Source organism: Fundulus heteroclitus, chromosome 12 (assembly GCF_011125445.2).
Source record: "Fundulus heteroclitus isolate FHET01 chromosome 12, MU-UCD_Fhet_4.1, whole genome shotgun sequence".
In the NCBI taxonomy this organism is placed as follows: Eukaryota; Metazoa; Chordata; class Actinopteri; order Cyprinodontiformes; family Fundulidae; genus Fundulus; species Fundulus heteroclitus.
In genome coordinates this window covers 11446477-11469544 of record NC_046372.1, presented here as the reverse complement: position 1 = coordinate 11469544, position 23068 = coordinate 11446477, and the positions used below count along the sequence as shown (strand labels likewise).

Here is a 23068-nt window from a genome sequence, read left to right as displayed (position 1 = left end):
TTACTGACATTATAGACAGGTGGGATTTATTTTAGGGGTAAAGGGGATGCTCGTACAAACAGCACACTTAAAAATAGAAAATCCTAATAGAAATATTATACAATTATTATGGTCCCTTCCTTATCAATCTACCATTGTTATGTATGTGCTTGTTAAGGAGAGTTAAATCAACAGTTGCCACAGAGAGGACAGTTTCATCTCTGTATCTCTCGCTCTCCCGGTGAAACAAGCAACTCTTGCTCCGCCTTTAATTCCACCAACTCCAGTATCAGCGCGCATCACAGAGAGGGAGATAGATAGAGAGACCTTGTGAGACTGCGCCTTTGAGCGCAGGGGAGAGAGGGAGAGTTAACCGCTGCCAAAGCGGATTACAGCGTGTCGCCCGGTGATCCTTTCACCGAGTCTCCACTTGAGGGTTTTAGCCTCAGTGTCCTGCTCTCAGACTCGTTTCTTCAGAGAAGCATGGCTTTATTATTCGGTGCTTGCTGGATCGGCGCGTCTTAACCATGAGTTCCTCTGCTGCTGCGCTCTCGTCACCGCGGCAACTTTTCCGTGCGCCACGGTGCCACTGAGACGCTTCTCGGTGGGAAAGTTTTACATGAAGCCCGCAGGGGCCATCATGGGCTCCCGGTAAACGCTCCCACTTTCTTCCCTCTGCCCTCCGAGCCGCGCGGCAATAATGCAGAAGAGCGTCCGCTACAACGAAGGACACGCACTGTTCCTGTCGGCAGTGGCGCGTAAAGAAGGGACCAAGCGTGGCTACCTGAGCAAGAAGACGGCGGAGAACAGCCGATGGTCGGAGAAGTTCTTCGCCCTCTATCAGAATGTACTGTTCTACTTCGAGAACGAGCAGAGTGCGCGACCCGCTGGGATTTACCTGTTGGAAGGCTGCACCTGCGAGCGCACACCGGCGCCAAAGATATCTACCACCGGGAAGGAGGCGCTGGAGAAACAGGTGGGATATTTTATTTCGTTTTTTTAAATGAATTGCTGCAGATCAGCAAATCACATACATTAAATCATGGTGTATTACAGTGCATTACCGCCCCCCCCCCCTGTCAATCATGGCAGATGGTTGTTCACACTGAGCCTGGTTGTGCTGCAGGTTAAAGGGGATTTTTCCTTTCCACTGTCTCTACATGCATATTAGGTATTGCTGCAAAGTCAGCAACACAATGCAAGCGACTGTCCACTGAAGCTACTCGCTCATCCAGGAGGAGTGAGTGCTGCAAGTCAACGACTCGATGCAGTCTGCTGGGTTTCCTTTGATTAAAAAAACTGTGAGATTCTACTGAATTGACTTTGTAAAGTGCCTTTAGATGTTGTGAATTGAGGCTATATAAACACAATTATGTGACACGTAGTAAGGCTACACAGGAATATATTGGAATATCATCCATGTTGTTGTTTGTGCGCCTTTTTGAACCAGTTTTTCCTTCCACAAAACTCTCCACTAGTATGCTTAGACAAATGTAGGTAACATACAGCTAAACCTCTACTGGTGCGTCTCAATAATTTCAATATCATCCACATTGTGTCCTATGTATATTACATCTTTTCTTTCCAATGAACTAGCTGTCCACAGAGTGCAGAATTGAAGTATATTAATACAAAGTTGCGTGGATGGAGACTGTGGTGCAAAAAGGTGCATAAGCAACAGAGATCCATACAGCTTTGAAAGGATTGTGAAGACAATCCATTCAATAGTTTTGGGGAGTATTCACAAGGCATTAGACTGCATCTGTGGAGCCACCAAGCACAGATGAATCCAGGACATGGTCTACAACTGTTGAATTCCTTGTGTTAAGCCACTCCTGAACCAGAGACAATGCTGGAATCCTGCCATCTGGGCAATGGAGAAACGGCAATAGACTGTTGCTTAGTAAGCCAAAGTCCTGTTTTGTAATAAAAGTGTTTTATTTGGAGTCCCAAAGGAGGAAGTGTGGACACAGAATCTTAGTTTATTGCAGTCCAGTGTGAAGTTTCCAAAGTCAGCGATGATGTGGGGAGTCATATCATCTGCTGGTGTTGGTCCAGTGTGTATTATCATGTTTAAATTTAGCACAGCCATCTACCAGGAAATATTAGAGCTCTATGTGCTTCCCTCTGCTGACGAGCGTAAAGGAGATGCTGATTTCAATTTTAGCAGGACTTGGCCCCTGCCCACATTGCCAAAAGTACCACTACCTGCTTTGATGGCTATACTGTTGCTGTGCTTGATTGGCCACCAAACTTGATTGACTTAAACCCCATCGAGAAGAAGCTATGGAGTACTGTCAAGAATTAAGAGTCTTCTATTGTCATTATGTAGCCATAATGAAATTTTGGTGAGACACCGGCTCAGAAATCACATATAACACATAGACACAATTCAAAGACAAAATGTTCAAGTTGAATTTACAGACCACAATTTCTGAGAAACTGAATGGGCAAATAGTCCTTAGCATCTGATAAGTTTTAAACAAAATTAAAAAAAAAAGACAAATGGCAGTCACTTTACGACACAATGTAAAATACGCTGCAGTTGCACAAATTCTCCAAACACTTCCAGAGAAGTAAACAAGTATGCAAATAGTTATTGGCAGAAAAAAAATAATGTTCAATTTCTTTGATGTTCAAGTAAAAAAAGATAAGTAGAAGTCAGTTTACAGGATGATGTAAAATATTGTGCAATTGCATGGATGTACCAGACAGACATTCCCTGAGAAGTTAAAAAGTGTTCAAATAGTCAACAGCAAACATTTTAATGTTCAAGTTAAAGGTTACATTTATTATAACCTCATTGTTAAAATAAAGTGAGGCAGAATGAAAAACTAGAATGTTTTTTTCTATCTCTCATCATGACAATAGCAGTCAAGACTCCCCAATCATGTTGGTAAACAAAGAAACACCTTGACGTTTCATGGGTAAACAATACTTCTTCTAATTTTTGGCATTCAATTAAAACATTTTCACAACAAGTATTATCAAAGTAACTTCAGTAATTCTCTGTAGCGCAATTTGGAAAGGATGGAGGATAATTTTGAAGATCCTGCCAGAATCTTTACTACTGCATGCATTTTGTTTAAAACGTGTTGAAACAGGCGTAATATATATATTACAATTTCAAAGCAGTATTTGGTTATAGAACAATGTCCTCAGCCATAAACCTTTTAAAGAGCAATGCTCTGTACATTATATAAAAATGGAGGGAGTATGGCGCAACTGCAAATCTGCAATGTTGGGTCAATGCGTACTAACGTGTTACAAAGTGTTACAGTGGCAATTCCTGTCACAGTAAAAAGAAAAAAGTAGGTTACTTCTATTATCCAGTCCAGAGGAAACACAAGCTTAGACACCTAGCTAAATTCTTATCAAATGTGCTGTTTATTTAAAAATAATTTAAAAAGTTGTCAAAAGTACTCGGAAATTTCCCAGATAAGATGCTATATAGAATTATTGCTTTATTAATGCAACTTAGTTTTTTTCACAGAGTTGACATCTCCATCTGTGTGCACAACCAGTGATGTAACCACAGAGTTGTATAACTGGAATATTTAAATGTAAACAATGTAGCCAACATTGCATAACACAATGCAAATCACAATAAAACCATTATTTCCACAACAAAAAAGTAATCTCAAGCAGGTCTTTCAGACATCAGCTTTAAGTATTTTATTCAGTTCCAACTGTGCTACACATTGTTGAAGTTTGCTGAAAGGGCTGTGCTGCAGGTTCTGGTTTAACTGGACTCACCTTAGACTACAGCTCAGTGAATAAAGAAGCATTCCCTTTTGATCTAAATTTCAAATTTGAAATAAAGCTCAGTGGATTTAAATAATTTATGCAACCTGGATTTGTAATAACAAGCCAGCAGCTGAATGTTTCTGGGTCAGTTCTTTCTGCATTAATTTAGTGATATGCGGAGTGATATTTGGACTAAAATTGTTGTGGCCTGCAAGTTCTCTACAACAGTCTTTTTCCAAAAGTATTGGCACATTTGCCCAGGAACATGGGGAATTACCATTTGCAAATGTTTTGGCCAAATACAAAACCACTATTTCCTTTGTTCTCAGGTCACATGAGACAGTGAACCTTGTTTATATATATATATTTATCACAATGTTGTACATTATCTAGGTTTTCACCATTTTACATATGGTAGTTTTCAATTCAATTCAGTTTATTTACATAGTGATAATTCACAGAACATGTCATCTAAAGGCACTTTACAAAGTCAATTCTATTATCTCATACAGCCATACTGGTGAAAAGGTTTTCTAAGAACCAGCAGACTTGGAGCATTCACGCCTCCTAGATCAACCGCAGTGGACTGTCACTTGCATTATGTTGTTGACAGGGCTAAACAGTGAAAGACATGGCCGACTGTAGCATCTATAGAAGAACGTGAAGTTGCTGACAACAGTAGCTAGGCTGATGCCTCCCTCCGGGACAGTGTCAACGCTAAAAAGAACACAAGGCCAAAAATGGCTACTATGATGGGGAAAAATAGAAAATAAAGTTAAAGTGGAACTAACAGCAAATATTAAACAATTGGAGAGTAGTAGGAGAAAGTTGCAGAGTGAAGTTACGTGGTCATTATGTCTTCCAGCAGCCTAAGACTGTAGCAGTATAATTATAGAGATGGCTCTGGATAACCTTAGCCTCTAACTATAGGCTTTATCAAAAAAGAAAGTTTTACCTGGTCTTAAAAGTAGACAGGCTGTCTGCCTCATGAATTAAAACAGCAACAGGAGAGGAACCTAATAACTAAAACCTTTGCCTCCCATTCTACTAGAGGTGAATTGACAGTATGGCTGAGGCTTGGTCTGAGTCTGGGAGACAGGCTTGGGTCATGTATGGGTGGTCAGACACGGGGCAGACCAATCCAGAGGGCAAGGCAAGGGTCATAATCGTGCAAACAGTCCAAGGCTGTGGTCCAGAAAAAACAGAAGCTTTGGTAGATGTCTGACAAGTCTTGGCTAGGCAGGAAAATCCAGATAACGTGGTCAAAACGCAATAAATGAAGAACGCTGGCCATCTACCTGCTGAAAGCTTTCAATAATCTGGCACTGTCTCGCTGTCTTTGGAGAGCTTATGCAGACCAGGAAACAGGTTTGTGGAATGAAGTTGACTGCAGAGGCAGGTTTGCATGTCTGGTGCACGAGGCTTGATTAACACAGCATGGGAGGGGTGGCAAGATGACGGCACCATACAGGCCAGATCACAACTGATGCATAAACGATGTATATGTGTGAGATGGAGAACTTTAAATTTAAATTTAGGATTTAACGGGGAACCAATGAAGGGAATGTAACATGGGTCATTTTTCAGCTGAGCTCATGAAAAGAGTGTGTCTGTGTGCACATCCCTTTGAAATTAGAGTGGAGGAGATAAACCACAGTGACATCGACATCTGAGACAACTAAATGTTTTGAGTTTAAGGTTTTTGGTCAGCAAGAACACTTTCAAAGTCCTTAGAAGCTTTTTTTCCCCAGCTCATGTTGTTGTTTGTATTTAATTCAATTGAATCTGGCTGTTCACAGGTCATTCTGAACTCAAATAGGGGTTCAACACAGTACTAACAAAGTGAAAGGTAAGTGTAGACTCCCTAATGTGAGCGGCAAAGGCAGCTTTTGTTCATCTTGAACACTTAGGCTGCATCATGCATTTAAGATTTCAGTCTCACATCAAAAAGTCTTACCAGAAAAAGTGATGAAAACCGCATTTAATGGCTTACCTGCTTTATACAATACAACTCTGTGGTTGAAACATAACTGGAATTACAGTTCAGGTATTTTCTGACTCCAGCCTACTTCTACATTGGATGTATTTTTCTTTAAAGTTGATGTCTGTCTGGAAACAGTTCATTAGAGTTGTGTGCAAACAGAGGCTCTGGGGTTGTGCCATTACACTAGGATACCTCCTTGCTTGTAGTGGAGTTGCTATTGATGATGAACAGAACAAATTGCCATGTAGTTGTTCTGTTGCCGGCACAGATGTCAGCGTAAAATCTGTTTTGTCTGATGTTCCGGAGCTTGGCAGTGATGTCATATTTTGCCGCCTTTTCTTCTTTCACTCTCTCCCACTCTTTTCTCACGTAACACGTAACACTGCAGCTGTGGTGTTTAATTGGGGTTATTTTCAATCTGTCCCCAGGTAAGATTCTTTGGCTTTGGTGTGAAAGTGTTGGGCCACAGATGTGCTCATGGCCGTACGTAGAAAAAGAGAAAATCGAACAATGACGGCACGCTTTCTCTGGTGTCAGCTCATGTTTTAATCAAGCAGCATTTCAGAACTTGGCCATCTTTAGTCGCTTATGTGAAACAAAACAAAACAAAACACAGGAAGGCCTTTCCTGGTTCTGTGAATTGCTCTTTCTCCTCAGCGTTCGTCTGTGCGGCAGAGTCAGTCTGGCAGCAACCTGCAGCATCACACCCCCACAGTAAGCCACACAAGTGACACACAGCTCCAGCCTCCCTTCCTTTCCCTCTGTTTTGCTCTCAGAGAGACGCAGACCCTTCAAATAATTTGGCGAGTATTCGTAGCAGTCTGAATGGTTTCCACAGCGACTGTGGGTATGCATTGCTGATGTGAACAAGCATGTAAAGGGGCCAATACATCTGACACAGCTCGGGGAGTCCATAAAACAGGGACAGATGACAGTTATGAAGTGGATTTTTTTTTCTTTCCCCTGATAACCGCTCATACATCAAACTTTGCTGACAGTTGACGTTAATGTGAAATTAATGGGGTGGTAATAAAACAACTGTTCAGTTTGAGAATGGAATGAAATAATCTTTTATTTGTCACTCAACGGGGAAGATTGCGTTGGTGAAACAGTAGAGGAACAGACTCAATACAGAAAAAGAAAGAGACTACATGGAGAAACGGTATTTTATTTGCATAAATTCTTAGTTTAGTGAAATAATTCTGACCAAAAACTAGAATGTGAGGGATTTAGTGGTGCATTGAAGGGCAAGCAAGATTAAGTCGTTTTTTGTTGGTGTTTTTTGTCAGCTGTGTTTTACACAATTTACACTTGAATATTGACGTTTTGCACAATATTCTGAAACTTAGATGGATGAAAGAACATCTGGTCCATTTAAAGCCATTTCTTTTAATATGGCAAAGGCAAATATATGTTGCTTCTGACATGGGTTTTCTTTATATACAAAGAAAAAATAAATTTTTATTGAAATGCTCAGAAAAGTAAAAGTAATATTAGCTTGACAAACAAATGTGACTTATCACCTGAATGAACAATTTCTGTGAATTATTCAGATTTTTGTATTGCTTTTTGTATGAATACAGTCAAATCCCGGTCATTTAGATTTCTCAGTCGACACGGTGCCAAAAGTATTAATGTGTCTTAAGCTTTTCAGCGTTGTGTCAAACTACAACTCACAAATGCCAATGTCATGATTAGAGTATAAATGTAAAGTGGAAGGAAAACCTTCATGAAATCTGCGAAGTTCATCGTGCACTTGTTTTGATTCTGCTTTTACTCGGATATCTTTAAATAAAATCCAGTACGACACATTTCTTTAAGTAGTCCCCTGGTTAGTAACTAGAGTTCCCCTGCGTGTAATCTAACATCAATACAAATCCAGCTGTTCTGTGGACTGGGTGAATGTGGATCTCTTATTAAGGTGCTATGAGTGGTCAGCATGACCAGAATAGCCGTACACAATCTTAGTCTTAGTCTTAGAGTACATTAGTGAACAAACAGCACCAGGAAGGCCAATGAAAGCAGGATTATATTGTAAAAGAATATCCACAAGCTGTGGACATCTCACAGAGCACTGTTCAATCTACATTCATCCTAACCTGTTGGGTATGGCATGACAGAAACGGCACCAAGACATGCTTATCCATCTAAAGTGGCGGGCTAGGCAAGTAGAGCATTAGTCAGAGACGCACCCATGAGGACCTTTGCAACACTGGAGGAGCTGAACAGATCCACAGTTCAGGAATGCAAATCTCTGGACACAAACACTATTGGTCATATACTCAGCAAGGTTGTCATTTACATAAATCTGTCAAAAAAGAAACCAGGAATCATTTTCGAAAGAACGCAATTAAAGGAACTATACCTAAATTTAGCTTTGCCCGGTTAAGAAAAATGCTTTTTACACAAGATATTATGTTAAAATATGTAATTTGATAAAAATAGGAAAAATAGTAGGAATAAATGGCGAACTGGGGACAATCCGGTACAACCTTTCTCTGGCAATGCCACAATGAGGTGCAGAGCCGTTGCTAAGCAGCAGTTCCTCCAGCTGCACGCGCAACAGGGTATGTAAACAGAACAGCATGGCATGCATGTAAGTGTTGACCATTCTCATAAGAAAATATAATTTACCCAGGATGTAGCCTTTTGTGTCAAAGAAAATGAAGAAAAGTCCCTCGATGCGTTTAGTGTTGTGCAAGTCGAGGATTTCGCATGGGCAAAAAAACCTTTGGGGGCGGGGCTTACAGTTCAAACTAATCCCTTCTCCTCACTCATGGTTCGAATTTGTGCAGAATCAGGAATAGTTCCTGTTCTGTCCACACACTAACTCTCACCATGGAGGGAACTGTCAAGCTGTAATGCTAGACTTAAAGTGCAGCAGTGGTGAGATTGAGCCATTGTGAAGGCCATGCTATTTATTGAATGAAAACTAAGAACTCACAAAATACTGGGGAACCAGGAACCAGGAACAATGCAGCTGTACAAGGATCAACTGGGTGTAAAGCAGTGTAGCTGACGCTGTGAATCCTACAGGGAACAAATGAAAACCAGGAACCTAAATGCAACTGGGGGATAATAAACTGCATGAAAATCAGGTGAGTAATAATCAACAGAATACCAAACAGCCGCAGGGGAAGGACTACGGCAGGGAACTGAGGAATACACAAATGAGATCAGAACACAAGCAGGGAACTGTGACAAGGACACAGAATATATGTGGTAGAAGAGGCTCTGGTCAGATAAGAATCAAGGATCTTTATTGTCACCACGTGTTATAGTGTGTATAACATGACTAACTCAGTCAGTTGACTACTGGCCAAACACACTTCCTGAGAAGTTTGAGAGTGTAAAATAGTCTTTACCCTCTGCTAAATCTTGTACCGAGGTCCGAAAGTCTGATATCAGTCCTTTTTGAACAATATGAATTACTGTTTTATTGCATGAATTGACCCCTCAAAGCTCCTTTGATGATACATTCATGCCCCAAATTCTTTGCTGTAGTTTTAAACCTTCTCATACAGAAATATGCAATCAGATATTTCTGAGGAATTAAAGTATGCATATATGCATTAACAGTAGTGATACTGTGGCATGTAATACACCACAATCTTCTCAGCAGGGAGCGATAGCCCTCACAGCTTTTGGAAAGAAGCTGTTTTTGAGTCCGTTTGTTTTGAATTCAATGTTCCTGAAACATTTACCTGATGGAAGAGGATCAAACAGTGCATTGCTCAGGTGGGTGGGAGCAGTGGTAATGCGCTGGGCCGTTCTCTGGACTTGTGCAGCATTAACCATGACCAGATCCTACATACAGCATCCCATAATCCCTCACCACCCGTGCTAAATCCTTCAAATCCTTCACTAAAATATAAGACTAAAAATTGACCTTTTGGCCTACATGTAAAGTGCATAGTATGCATAGTGGAAAACTCACGCTGCACATCATCCTGAATATAGGTGTAAAACATGGTGGGAGCCGCATGGTGCTTGGGGATGCTTTTCTTTACCGGGGACAGGGAAACTATTCAGTGTGTACTGGAAGGTAGGTGGAGCAAAATATGAGGTAGAAAACCTGTTAGAGATTTTAAAATACTTGAGAGAGGGGCAAAGGTTCAGGCTTTAGCATGATAACAACCTTAAACACACAGCCAGCCAAACTATGGAATAGTTTAGATTAAAGATTATTGATCTGTTTCAATGGCCCAGTCAGTGTGGACCTAAATTCAAGCGGTAAAACTGGTGTTCTGAATCACCGGTGCTCTCCATCTGGTCTGAACTGCAGAGCTGGTAGAAACATGCTGTTCTTCAAAGGACTTGCAGCTGTATTAACAGCTGGTGGTTCTGCAACATATTGACTCAGAGGAGATGAATACAAATGCAGGCCACACTGTTCATATTTTTATTTATATGAAATTATTGAAATAATCTAGGATTTTCGTGCCACTTAATGAGGCTCTACTTTGTGTTTTTAAATCATAAAAACATCCAACTAGTATACATTAAAGGCTGTAGTTAAAACGTAAAAGTAAAGAAGGTTATTCCCAGAGTCCCATCGCTTTTCTTCGGCGGGTCTGTTTGTAATCTCCTTTATTTATTTTGCTAAAGCCATTACAGGTTTCACAAGATTTAGAATTTAAAGCTGGTCCCTTCAGATTGCAATGCAATAAAAATTAAGGTGCAAATTGTGCTGCGGGAGAGTTTTACTCACCAGGAATGGCTCTTGGTTCAAAAACAGTCTGCTCATTAACATATCCTTCTGTTTGAAAATAAAAAGCTGTAATAGGATTATGATGCACTTCCTTTAAAGAAACTAAACAGGATATTATGAAATATGCTCATGTATCATTTCCCCCGTCTATAAAATATAGAGCTAAAGTCTAAAGTTACCTTGCAAATGCATATAGACCCAAAACGGGGCAAATGCCCTGTAAAACTGATTGAACTGCAGTTTTGCTTCATCTTTCTTTTACATGGCTGTTTTGAATTAAAATATTCACACGTAGTCTGCATATTAGTTTGTTTTTCGCTTTTATGACATCATAAATCCTACCTTGACATAAAAATGGAAAGGTGGTGTGACGTGATCTCTTCAGAAGCATCAGGGGTCATTTTTAGTGGCTTTTCTCTGTGAGAAAGCTGCTTTAAACATGAAGGCGGTGAATGAATGGACGGCAGCGTTACATACCCAACGAGCCTTGAAGTTGCTCCCATTGTGAATGATTACAACCCATGTTGTAATCATTTAAAATGTTCCTGTTTACTACATTTCTCAAAGCATCGGCTTGAGCTTTAAACCCAATGAACATCTGTTTTTTTGTGATCCAGTGATGGAAAAAAAACAATAAAGGAATACATTTTGTCCCAGTTCTGTGGTTTACATATCAGGGCATAATTTGAATGCCCTGATCTTTATTATTTTATTGTATTATTTAAATCTTAACTGCCCAAAAAACAACCATGTGTGTAAATACTAAGTGAAGAATGTTATTCAGGCGATTTTTGACCCATACTTGTCAGCAGGAAATCTGCAACTAATACTTTGTGTATAGCTTAAGTTGGTCGCATTGTTGCAGAGGAATTTTGGACCATAATCTTTACAACATTGTTTCAGATCAGTGAAGTTTGTTAGCTTAAGTTTTTGAACAGCCCTTAATCAATCAGTGGAGTCAAGTGTTTGTCTTGCAATCTCTACATACTTGCAACACCTTCATTTTTGTATCTATTGATCTATTGTCTGTACCTGCTTATCTGTGCAGGGTCACGAGAGAATCCAGTGTCTATCTCCAACAGTCACTGAACAGGAGGCAGGGTGCAGGCGGTGGACTGGTCCTTTATCAGCCAATCTGCTATAATTTATCTGTAGAATTTGGATTACTGACCGGCTTCATGATTCAGCGTTGGCTAAGCTTTAGGTTTCTGTGTTTCATTTAGCATCACCTGCTGTTGCATTTCTTTTAAATCCTGTAAAAGAAGCAAGGACATATTTTTGTTTGTTATACACACACCAATTCCGAGTAAAACTGTAATAATTTTAAAATCAGGCGAACACTACATTATTTTTATTATATAAAAATGCACTTGGACTCCGAGGTTTACATGCGGTTATACAAGGTCAAAATTATATATACATGCTCAAATATATACTTAAATCCTCATTCATTTTTGATGAAAATTCATTGAAATTGCTATTTTTTTCCCAGTAACTAATAAATCAGTTCAAAACCCCGTATTGACATAACTTTGAGGAGTGGATGTAAATGCCTCATTAGTATGTAAAATCCTGGAAGAAAATAAGATAGTGTACTTTGTTTTCTGCATGACTTTATATATTTTTTTTCCTTTTGATTACTATTGTTTCCAAACGCCTGGTGAAAATTCACAGTGTTTAAAAATGCTTTCTTTTTTGCAAAATACAACCGATGCATGTAATGCCACACAGATCTGGATGAAGCTGCTGGGACTAAAACTCAGTCAGCGAACTGTCACAGGTTAGGCATGTGAGGAAAAAATAATGAACAAACAACAAAAACATCCCAGGGCAATATAGTTCAAATTTCTCAAACCAATTCTCTCTGCTTGCTCTTCTCCCGACCCGGTGCTTACTGGTTTGTGTCGACAACCGGATACTTAAGATCTTAACATGTGAAGCGTGTGTAGTCCTACTTGTGATTGGTATTGTTGCTGATGTCGATCGGATCGTGTCCTGAAAAGTGGCAGCAGGGAGAAAATGACGTACACGTTGGATCAAAGGCAAGTATGGTTTTGTTGCTTGTGTTTCTGAGGATCAGGTTAGCAACAATTCTCAAGAACATCGTTCAACAGATTTATGGTGTTCTGATTTGTCCTCGTCTTTATATTCAGTATCTTTGGCATCAAAGCAGCAGGATATTGCAATCTGACTTCTCCAAGCAATGGTGAGAAAGTAGAACTGTAAAACAAGAAAGCAGAAAGATTGGACCTCGAGTCTGCAGATATATCATGGTGTCCACAGGTGTGTTTAAAGTGAAAAACTGTAAACACAATAGTGTGTTGTGCTTTTATATCAAAGTTGTGGCACATCTGTACTATAGTATATGTAGCTATCACTCTTCTGTGACTGTGAGAGTCCTATAGCTGCACAGAGGGCAATAAATTCAGCAGAACATGAGACGTTGAGTTCAGTGATTGTCACGTTAACTGGTACATCATTAGGTAGATTCAGTGGTTCCAAAAATCACTTTCTGAGAATATTTGTGGACTCATCACCATATGGTTGCATGGCAACTGTAGGAGGCTGTAGGAGGATTTCCTAAAATATAAAAGGTGGTTGCTTTATTTTACAATCAGACTTTTGTGTAGTGATTATTTATCAATATGTATCATGGCCCATGGGATGGTCTGGGGAGCGGGCTGTGGCCTAGGCTTTTAAGACCAGACACCGTGGCACTGTGCCGAGCAGATTGTTTGCAACTTCGTTCAAGTACAGCAAAGCAGTCAAGCAAGGGATGTTCACACTCGCCAGATTGAATGGCACAATTTATCCAAACCTGCATGTTTTGGACTTTTAAAGAAAACTGGAGAATCTTCTGAACAAACACGCACAGACAGAGGAAGGACACACAAATTTCTCACATAAAGGCTCCAGCTAAAGGAACCACTACTGTGAGGCTGTGATATGAAAGTGCGACTTGGACCATTGTGCTGCTTTGTCACTAAACAAACATGATGTAATGTTTCAGTTCATATGGCATTTAGGAAATGGTGAAATCCATCTGTTGTACCTGTATTTATGTTGGGTTACAACAGCCCCAGCCTCATTTTTAGCACACAAATAAATGTCTCCACCTAATCCAGGCGAGGATCCAATAAGAAGATACTAACTTGACAAACTTTACCTTTAAGGCAGAACATGCTCCAGATCTCTCTACATTATTATTCTTAATGGCAAGTATGATGGATGATAGTGCAGTAAATAAGTTAAAATGTGTATTACTGAGTCTGCAAGGTTTTCATTATGTTAGCAGTTTTGTTGTTTTGCTCTTTTCCTTGGAGCCTTTTATAAGGCTTCATTCAGCATATTATTGCCCCTGTGGGAGCACAACAGGGGCTGAGAAATCAAAGGGATATACAGAGGGGGGAGTTTGTCTTTATTTCTTCCCAATAACTTGATATATGGTGCTTGTAATACATTTAGTGGCAATTGTATGTTTTTAACATCAAACTACTGAATTTTTGTTACTGTGTAAATGAACAAAACCTCTGAAACCTAGCACTGACCAGCTTTTATCGGCCTCTATGTTGTGTTATATATTCCTTTGTCTTTTTCTAAATGTGCCAGTGTCCTCCTTTGTGTTATGTGCTTTTTCAGGCTCATTGTTTTCTCTTCTGACAGTCACGTCACGTTCTTCAATATGGAGCCAAAAATCTTTCCCTGTTCTGTCGGATACATTGTGTTTCTTCATGAGATTTAAAAGCAACAGGTCCCTTGAGATTATCTCTTACTAATCACAGCACGGACCTCCTTGTTTTCTATTTATCTCCAAAATTTAAAGGCAAGCACACAACTGGCCTTCATACGCATATAGAAAACGTGTTTCTTCGATACCCTCACATGTACAAATAGGATTTGCTAGCTTTCTGGTCTATGTTTGTGTGAATACAGTATGTACCAACCAGTGACGTGCGGTAGGGTTCATAGCTGGTGAGGCACTGACGTCATTAGAGTCAGATTTACAAATATATACACTCTACAGAGTAGACTCACTGCAAAGTGCTGAAGGAGACTGATTGAGCCAAATCAATTCACCAAGATACATGGAAAAAAATATTGATTCTTTGATGAAAAAAAAATAAAACTAAATTATTTGTCATTTGATTGGTAACAGTTTATGAGTTATGATGGATTTCTGCATTTGTGACACATTTAAAAACTATAACCCACATTACGCACATTTCATTACATAAACAAAACATGAATAATTATCGCTGTCTTACCTCTACTTATAAATTAAGTCAATGCGGCACTCTTTTTTGCACAAATATATCAGTCACTTTCCGATAAAAGTACTCTTTATCTTCTTCAGTTTTATTTATTTATTTATTTATTTATTTTTTTTTCTTCTTCAGTTTTAAAACTCTCTCAGTCTCAGTGGAGCTCACTGCCAGGGAGGAAAGCCTTCCTTGATCAGTCCCGTTCTGGCTGTATGTTTTGAGTCTTTTTAGTGCTTTACTTGTTTATCATAACCTGCTAATAATACTTCCATAACTTGCTGTCACTCTACAGTTTTAGGATCAGGAGCGGTGCTCCTTGAGCGCCCCCTGCCTAGCAGCCAAGGAACTGCCGGCCTCACCTACAACCCGTTCTTTGCCGTTTATGATCACCTAGCAGCTCGAAAACCTGTTACCTGCGCACAGTTTGATGACCAAAACACAATTCGTAATCCACATACATTAAATTGTGGAAAATCAGTTCATAGCTGTTTGAACAATTGAATTTATGATCTAGAGACAGGAAGATGCATTCACAGAATGGAAGCCACCGAATCAAAATTTATATTATGCTATTATATATTTTCTTTCTTTCCATGATGGCAAGTAAGGCCTGGCCTCCCCTGACTGCACGTCACTGGTACCAACCAGAAATGTGGTTTGCTTCACAGCAGCCTAGCAAAAGCACTACATTTTGTATCTAACGGCTAACGGATGAGCTTGTGTGATTTCCTTCAACACATACCGAAAAAAACCTGTAGTTAATCAGAATCTGCCTGGTGCGAAACAACAATTTCATTACGAAGTCTCTGCGCTCAATCCAATTCACTGAAGTAGTGCACTTGGAATCATTTATTTACACACATTTATATGCAAATAAATTATTCCAATTTATCGGGATAGGTCATGTTTGTTCTACTACATATTCCTCTGCAGTATTTACACGATGTGAGGCAAATTGACATCTAGTTGTGCACTCTAAATGTGTGCAAACTGGAGTTTGTGTGTCCTTTGTGTGTTAGGCACTTATGTATTACATCATGTTTTGAAAGTGTTTTTGGAATTGATCCGTGACTGGAAAAAAGGTGGTTTTCTCCCCCTCTGCCTCAAGCAGATGAGTTTTAAGTCTCTTGGTGTCTTGTTCACAAGTGATGCTGGGATGGAACGGGAGACAGACAAATGGATTAGGGCTTTGTCTGCAGGAATGTAGGCGCTGCTCTGCTGTCTTGTCAAGAAGAAAAAGCAGAGCCAAAAAGCTAAGCTCCTGATTCATCATCTACACTCCGACCCTCACCTATAGTCATGAGGTATTGATCATGCCTGAAAGAACGAGATCCCAAATACAAGTGGCCAAAATGAGCTTGCTCTTATAAGGCTGGCATGGCTCAGCCTTATAAATAGGAAAAGGAGCTCTGTTATCCGGGGGAACTTAAAGGACAGCCGGTCCATCTCTGTAGCAAAAGAAGCCAATTGAAGTGGCTTGGACATCTGATCAGGATCCCCCTGGGCGATCCTGAATCTGGTTTTCTAGGCAAGTCCCACAGATCCAGCACTTGCTGTAGAGCCTATATATCCTGCCTGGTCTGGGAACACCTTGGGGTCCCCCACAACGATGTGCCTGGGGAGAGGGATGTCCCTCCCCGATCTGGGATAAGCAGCAGACGGCGGATGGATGGATGGATTTATGAACTGAATTACACAGTGCAAGTCGTCTACATCACTTATTAAGCTTGAAACCATTATGAATCTGATTCCTCTGTGATACAGTCAGATGCTCTTCTTTTAATAGAAGAACCACGTCTGACGGAAAATAATTTATCATTGTTTCACAAAATGAAAAAATATTTTAGTAGCTCTCGTTAGTCAGTGTGAATATCATACATGTACTGTATACATACAAAAACTAATACACAAAGTAGCATACAAAACAAAGGTTAGCATCAGTCCAAATATGTACTACATTCTGTCCATAAGGTGTCTTCAAGTGATTGTGGTGATTGAATGGACCGCTTGGTGACAAAAACTGTTTTTGGAGTTTGTCAAATTTGTTTTGTAAAGTCCTGAACCTGAAAGTGGAGTCTGTTGCAATCAAGCTGGCTTTCTTTTGGAGTCTACAGGAATAAATCTCCATCAGAGAGATCAGTTGCAATCCAATACTGCATTGCCCTGCCCTCACCACCCTCTGCAGGTTCTTCGTGTTCTCCTGAGAACCAGACAGTGCACCAATACAACAGAAGGCCCTCTATCACTGAACTGTAGAGGTTTGAGAAAAGCTGGTGAGGAAGGAAAATGCACTTTTTAAAAAGTTTTATTTGACAGTTACCTGACAGGAAATGGAGTTGAAAGAAATGAGTAATGTGTAAATCCTGACGATGATCTAGTTTCATTAATTTTATTGTTTTTATTTTATGAATAAGTTTTGGTTTTAACAGGAAATAGTGTGTGCACATTATATGCAAAATGAATTATGTGTAGCACATACACAAATAATAACATATGTGTATACACATTATATTTTATCCAATCACAGCTGCCAATTTTATTTCTTCTTTTGATTTAAAATTTTCCTGTTCCACTACGTGTTGGATCTTATTTGCAGTAGACAACTAAGGCGGAGATGGCCGAAGGCCTCTTATCTACATGGATGGCCAATAAGTCATGTAATATGTGAAAGGGTAAATGGTGCTACTTACAAGTGTGAGCTCTCGTCTCTCTGGCCATTTTCATAAATTTCCGTGAGGTTGGCTGTGCTTTTAAGGACTGTGGAATTCCTTAAGCTCCTTTGTGTCAATTAAGAACATTGAGAGGTTCCTATGTGAAAGGAACTATGATAGGGAGCATACAGGCTCTTTCCATTCCTCCGTCTTTACTAATTGCACTATTTACAGCACTTACGGTGAATGGTGACACACTTCCGCTTTGGCTAGAGTCCTTGCCAATTAGACGTTTTCAGATGCAGCCTTTGTGCTTTCCCCTCTTGGTGTGAGACGTGTCTGTTCCAGGTGAGGTCAGCAGAGATATGGACAAATAAGAAATTATAGTTCTCAACCCTCTCTGTGTTGTAAATCTCACTCAGAAAAAAAGCCAATAGCATGTGCAAAAATATATTTTGATTCAACTTATAAGAGTAAAAAATAGATGACAGAACTTTAGCATATAGTAAAAAGCTTGATCCTATGTTTTCAGTCTTTTCCAAAAACTTGAAATAATGATACATTTTTGGTGTTAGCTTTCTGTTGTCAAGGTCTAGATGATACGGTCTTAACCTTTATATAAAAAGATTAGATGATAGGAATTGCTGACACCAAAACAAAGCCCATCCATTTTAACTATTATCTTTAGCTTGTTAAGGCACCTGGAGGCTCTGCATGCAAATAATAATTTAGAGTAAATAGAAATTAATTGCTACCCGGCCTTTTCAAAAACAGATATTAATTTCTATATAGCTTGGTGGGTCTTCTTCTTTACCTAGTGATACAGGAGATATTTGACAGCCTGCAATTTCCTAAAAGCCTGACTCAACATCAATTCACAACTTTTTTACTCTAAAAAACACAACACCAAACGTAGAATCGGATTCAAGGTTTGCTACTTTCATATTTTAGTAGAAGAAATAGCTCTTCGTGCAGCCATAGAAATGAAGGATGCTGTAACCAAGGTATGCCTTGTTTATATTAAAACTGTAACAGTGTGTACCTTCAAAATATTTGTTCAAGTAAAAACTATTTAAGCAAACCCAAAAACTAACAGTGTGAATGCTGTAAGGCATTAACACTTTTGAGATCCTATCTTTCTTATTATATTCACATCTAACAATTTATGGCACCTAACTACTTCTGCATATTTTAGCCTTTGAACTCAGTTCATTTAGGACGTTAGAACAATTTGCCCTTATTCTGACAAATTTCACTCAAAACAAGACATTTATACGTCGAAACATAGCCCGCATGTCTGCTTTCAGGAATTATAAGATTAATTGCTAAATGTATAGGCATATACTTCTGTATTTATGTATGTGTGCATACATATCTGAATATTTATTTTTTATTTATATGCATAGTCTCTGCGTAGGTATTTAATAGATGATTATTTTTTTTCATCCAAAAATAAACTGTGACCATCGTCTGGATTGGTGACAGTGTGTCCTCTTTGTGTGTTGATATTCTTGGGAATTATAATTCTTGCTCCATACATGATAAGCAGTTTTCAGCTGAATAATACATCTTACAGAATTCACATTGCGGTTTTGCAAAAAATGCTAATTTTTAGGGGTGTACATTGGCACTGCCCTCACGATTCAATTCGATTACGATTCACCAGGTAACGATTCGATTCGATTCTACGATGCATTGTGATGCATCAAAATTCTACTGCACACAAGGCAAATTTTTCATCAGTCATGAGGCAACAAAAGCAATCAGATAATAAAAACATATTTTATTGGCTGCTATGTCTGTATCTTTGACATAAATGTCAATGTTAAATAAAATAAAATTGGTACAGGGATACTGGATATGGCATTCTCTCTGCTTTAGAACCTGAATTAAAATCTAATAGAGCAATAACAGCCAACTTTTTCCAGCAGTGACCATAAGTGTTTTTTTTTAGCCATCTTGATTGTTGTTGTTATGCCCCCGGACGTAATTGAAACTTCACAACTTGTCCGTTTGAGGCCAGAAAATAAACAGTGACCGATTATGGCACGTTGCCGCATCGATGCTGAATCGTGCATGCCCCGCATTGCAATGCATCACTGAATCGATTATTGTTGACACCGCTACTTATTTTCTAGTTAAATGTATTTATTTATAATTTATTCTCCTCACTTTGAATCAACTGGGATGCGGGTGCTTCAACATTGACAGAGGTATGAGGATAACATAACAGTGGATTTAGTTGCTCCCTTCTCAATGTGTTTCTAATATATAAAAAACACTTTTGTTTTATCAAAGTCATTAACATCAGGTAATAAAGTTATGAATTACCAGTTAGTCCTGGCAATATTACCATCCCTATGTATTTTGATCACTACTGACTAAATAGTGTCATAACGTCTTGAGATGTGACGATAAATTCTTCACGCTTAGCTCAAATCTTTGCATCGCAGTTATTTAATTAAAACCTTCATACTCATTTTAGACTAGGGATACTTGCCAGTCCCATCTAATCCAGTGGTATTATTTCCTTGAGCCTAGATAAGTACTGTTGATTGTGTAGTTGCCCAATAGATGAAGTGTATTAAACTCTTTATACACAGAGCACATTGTCTCAATCCTGGCCAAATTATCCTGCATAGTCTTAACACTTCACATTTAATAATCTTCAAGCGTTTTTCAGCATATACTGTGTAACAAATTACTTTACTTGATTGAGTGGGTGACATGGGTAAAGAAAAGTGTTCATATCAATCAATCAATCCACAAATCTGACTTTTAACGAAGGTTGGCAAGAAGAATAGAAAAGAAAGAAAAGAAAGTCATAAAACCTCTGTTTAAAGTTTGCTACAGGAGACAGTACAGTAGGAGACAGTAAACATGGAAGAAGGTGCCCTGGTCCTTTTAGACCAAACTGAACTTCTTGTATTCCATGTGAAGGCTGTGTGTGACAGAAGACTAGCTGTATATCCTCCTGAATGCACCACCCTTACATTTGAACAAGGTGTTGGCATCATCATCCTGTGCAGATGCTTTTCTTTACCAGGGACAAATAAGTTGGTCAGAGTTGGATTGTTGAAGGCTAATTTCTGTCCATGAGGTATTAGGGCGATATACTGCACATGTATGCAGCCTCCAGTTCAAGGAGCCTTGTGTCTCTGTATCCTGCTTCTTTACGTATAATTTCAGAAGCAAAATCTCTCATAAACCAAAGGAGAAATATAGCAGATTGGAGATCATTAATTATCTGTAGACAGCAGTGCTTTTGCATGTTCCCAAGGGTTTAGGAAACAAGTGTTTCCCTACCACTCTCCATGTTCCTGGAATAATCTACAGAAAGTTCCTAAAAAACACTTGCATCCTTTTAGGGTCTTAAGAGTATAATGGGAAAAAAAATGAAGAGAAGGAATATCATATTTCTTTCTTGACAGGTCTTCAACAAAAGTCAATTTGTTGTATTAATTATTTGATTTGCATGGCTGCTATGTCCATTTAAAGGGGATTTCTGATCTCAGTTAGACCTTCTGGGTAAATGAAGGTATAAATAATGAAAACTTAATAGGAAGATGGGAGATTCTAAACACTACAGAGCAATCCTGGAAGAAAAGAAGAGATTGAGATGAATCTGCACACAGACACAAGCCACACTTTTCAGATTTTTTTTTTTTGAAAAAATATGGAAAACCTTATATCGGTTTCTATCTACTTCGTAAAAATATCAATTATATTCATGTATGTTGTATCATATGTAGTCCCCTTAAGATACGTAGAGGTTTGCAGCTGTAACTTAACAAAGTGTGCAAAAGTTTAAAGGGTACAAATACAAGGTGCTGTGTATTATAGGGCATTTAAGTAATTGGAAAGCACGTCAAGTTCCATGATTGTATTAGACGGGTTCAAGACTGGTCAACAAATATGTGCATATACATTTTGTAATCCCCAGAAGCCAATTACTGCTGTAAATGCTCTGTGGCAGTTTATTTATTGTTGTCTGAACTGCCTCTTGGGTTTGCATACACAGTTAGCGCCTATCCAACCTTTAACACTGAGCATTCAGGCTTCTCTGCCCTGAGCTGCTCACAATCAAAGCACCAAAAGGCTTCCTGTGTTAAGAGTCTGAGTGAGAGTCAGGAGGAAAAAACAAGGTCCATCTGTGATACCCTGGTACCAGACGGCAACGTTGCATCAGTGGTGCTTCTTTTGGTCTCTAGTCATGTGGATCTGAGCACTGAATCACTTATTTCTGTTACCGAGGGATATTTTTGAATCATGGAGCCATGTTGTTTAAAATAAACATTTCACTAGGTCAAAATTAATCTTTGATTCTATATTTGGTAATAAAGAGCAAAGCATTAAAGCCGAGTTGAACATTTTCTTTGTCGCAGAGCATTTCAAGTCCTCTCACATCAGACGATTCAAAATCACTAACAGAACGCTGCCTGTGAATAATACAATTTTCTGCCATTCATTGCGCCTGTCCTACTCTCTGTGGTGGTACAACACACTCCTTTATGTCATTCTGTCACAGTCGTGTCATTACATGACAGCTTAGCAGATTAGAGGGAAAAAGATGTTTCATGTGGGAGTTAAATTGCTTGTTTGTAACTTGAGGACAAAAAGAGCAGAGAAGGGTCTCAAGCTATTTCTTTTTTAGCCTTTCCATCCTTTCTGTATTAGTCTCAGTGAAATATCCTACAGTGCAAAGGAACCTAGAGGGATGGAAGATATCTTTGAGCTGATGTGAAGGGAAAAGAGCTGGTGGACCTGAAAGCAGCAACAGAGTCAGGATGCAAAGCAAAAGAGTCCAAATAGGGTTCAGATCTCTCTCAGTGTTTTTACGACCTCCACAGGAACGACCCAGTTCTCCTTTTTCCCTTTGTTTTTTGAGGACAGGACAGTATGGGTGTATTCAATACTGCAAACCTTTGGTGCTATAGTCTGATGCAGATACTGCTGTAAGGGGTGCAGTAATATTAAACTTTAATGACCGCCCTGGGGCTGTTGGGTCTCTGCTGCTGCAAAGAATTGGTTAACTATAACTGTAACCATTGGGTCCAGTATGATAATCAAATACTAATGGATTAATTGTAGATAAAACAACTTTAACAGTAGTTAGACCACATGATTTAAATAATGTCTGCTAAATTTTAACGAGCAATTTAGTGAAGAGAACCACTTAGGTTAACCTGGTAAGCCATATTGATAATGTGCAGCACTCTTTGTTCTGCACGTTATCAATCTGGGACTGCTCCCATCGAATCCGGAGGGACATTTAGTAGAAATTTCCAAGCTGATTGGACAAAGCGACACCAAGTGCCCCCTTACTAAAGGTTGGTTTTAGCCAATCACGATATCAAATGAAAATGTAAGCAGCAGGTGCCACGAGAAACAACATGTTACGTACTTCTTGCTGTTCTTCTTTCAAAGAAGAAATTGTGGATTCTGATAAAACAGTTGTGATAGCAGCAGCTACACGTGTGCCCTCCTGCCCTGCCATGTTTATTTTGGTGTGGCTGTGTGCTCAGCAGCTCTTGCTTTCGTCACAGCCTTAAACCATAATACTGCAACGTGATTGGCCCAAACTGTTTTTGGTCCAGTCCCGAACAATTGAGACGAGAGCAGGACAAGTTTTCTCCAGCTCCCAGCCTCCATCTACATCTTATGTTGAGTTTTGTGTTTGCCTTATGATTGACGGCATCTTGACCAGATTCTACCCCATGACTGCAGAGAAACT

At 39.3% G+C, this 23068-nt stretch overlaps 1 protein-coding gene across 2 annotated transcripts in view; it reads left to right on the top strand.

Moving 5' to 3' along the window:
* The first annotated feature begins 294 nt into the window (after nucleotides 1–294).
* The window catches only part of rasgrf2b (Ras protein-specific guanine nucleotide-releasing factor 2b), a 78156-nt gene continuing 55382 nt past the window's right edge, over nucleotides 295–23068 (top strand). Inside the window, exon 1 of one of the 2 annotated variants that reach the window (XM_012870063.3) lies at nucleotides 295–955. In XM_012870063.3, coding sequence (XP_012725517.2) covers nucleotides 680–955 — 276 coding nt within the window. In that variant the 5' untranslated portion in view covers nucleotides 295–679. The remainder of the gene's footprint in view (nucleotides 956–23068) is intronic. The other variant, XM_012870064.3, reaches the window with a different exon arrangement.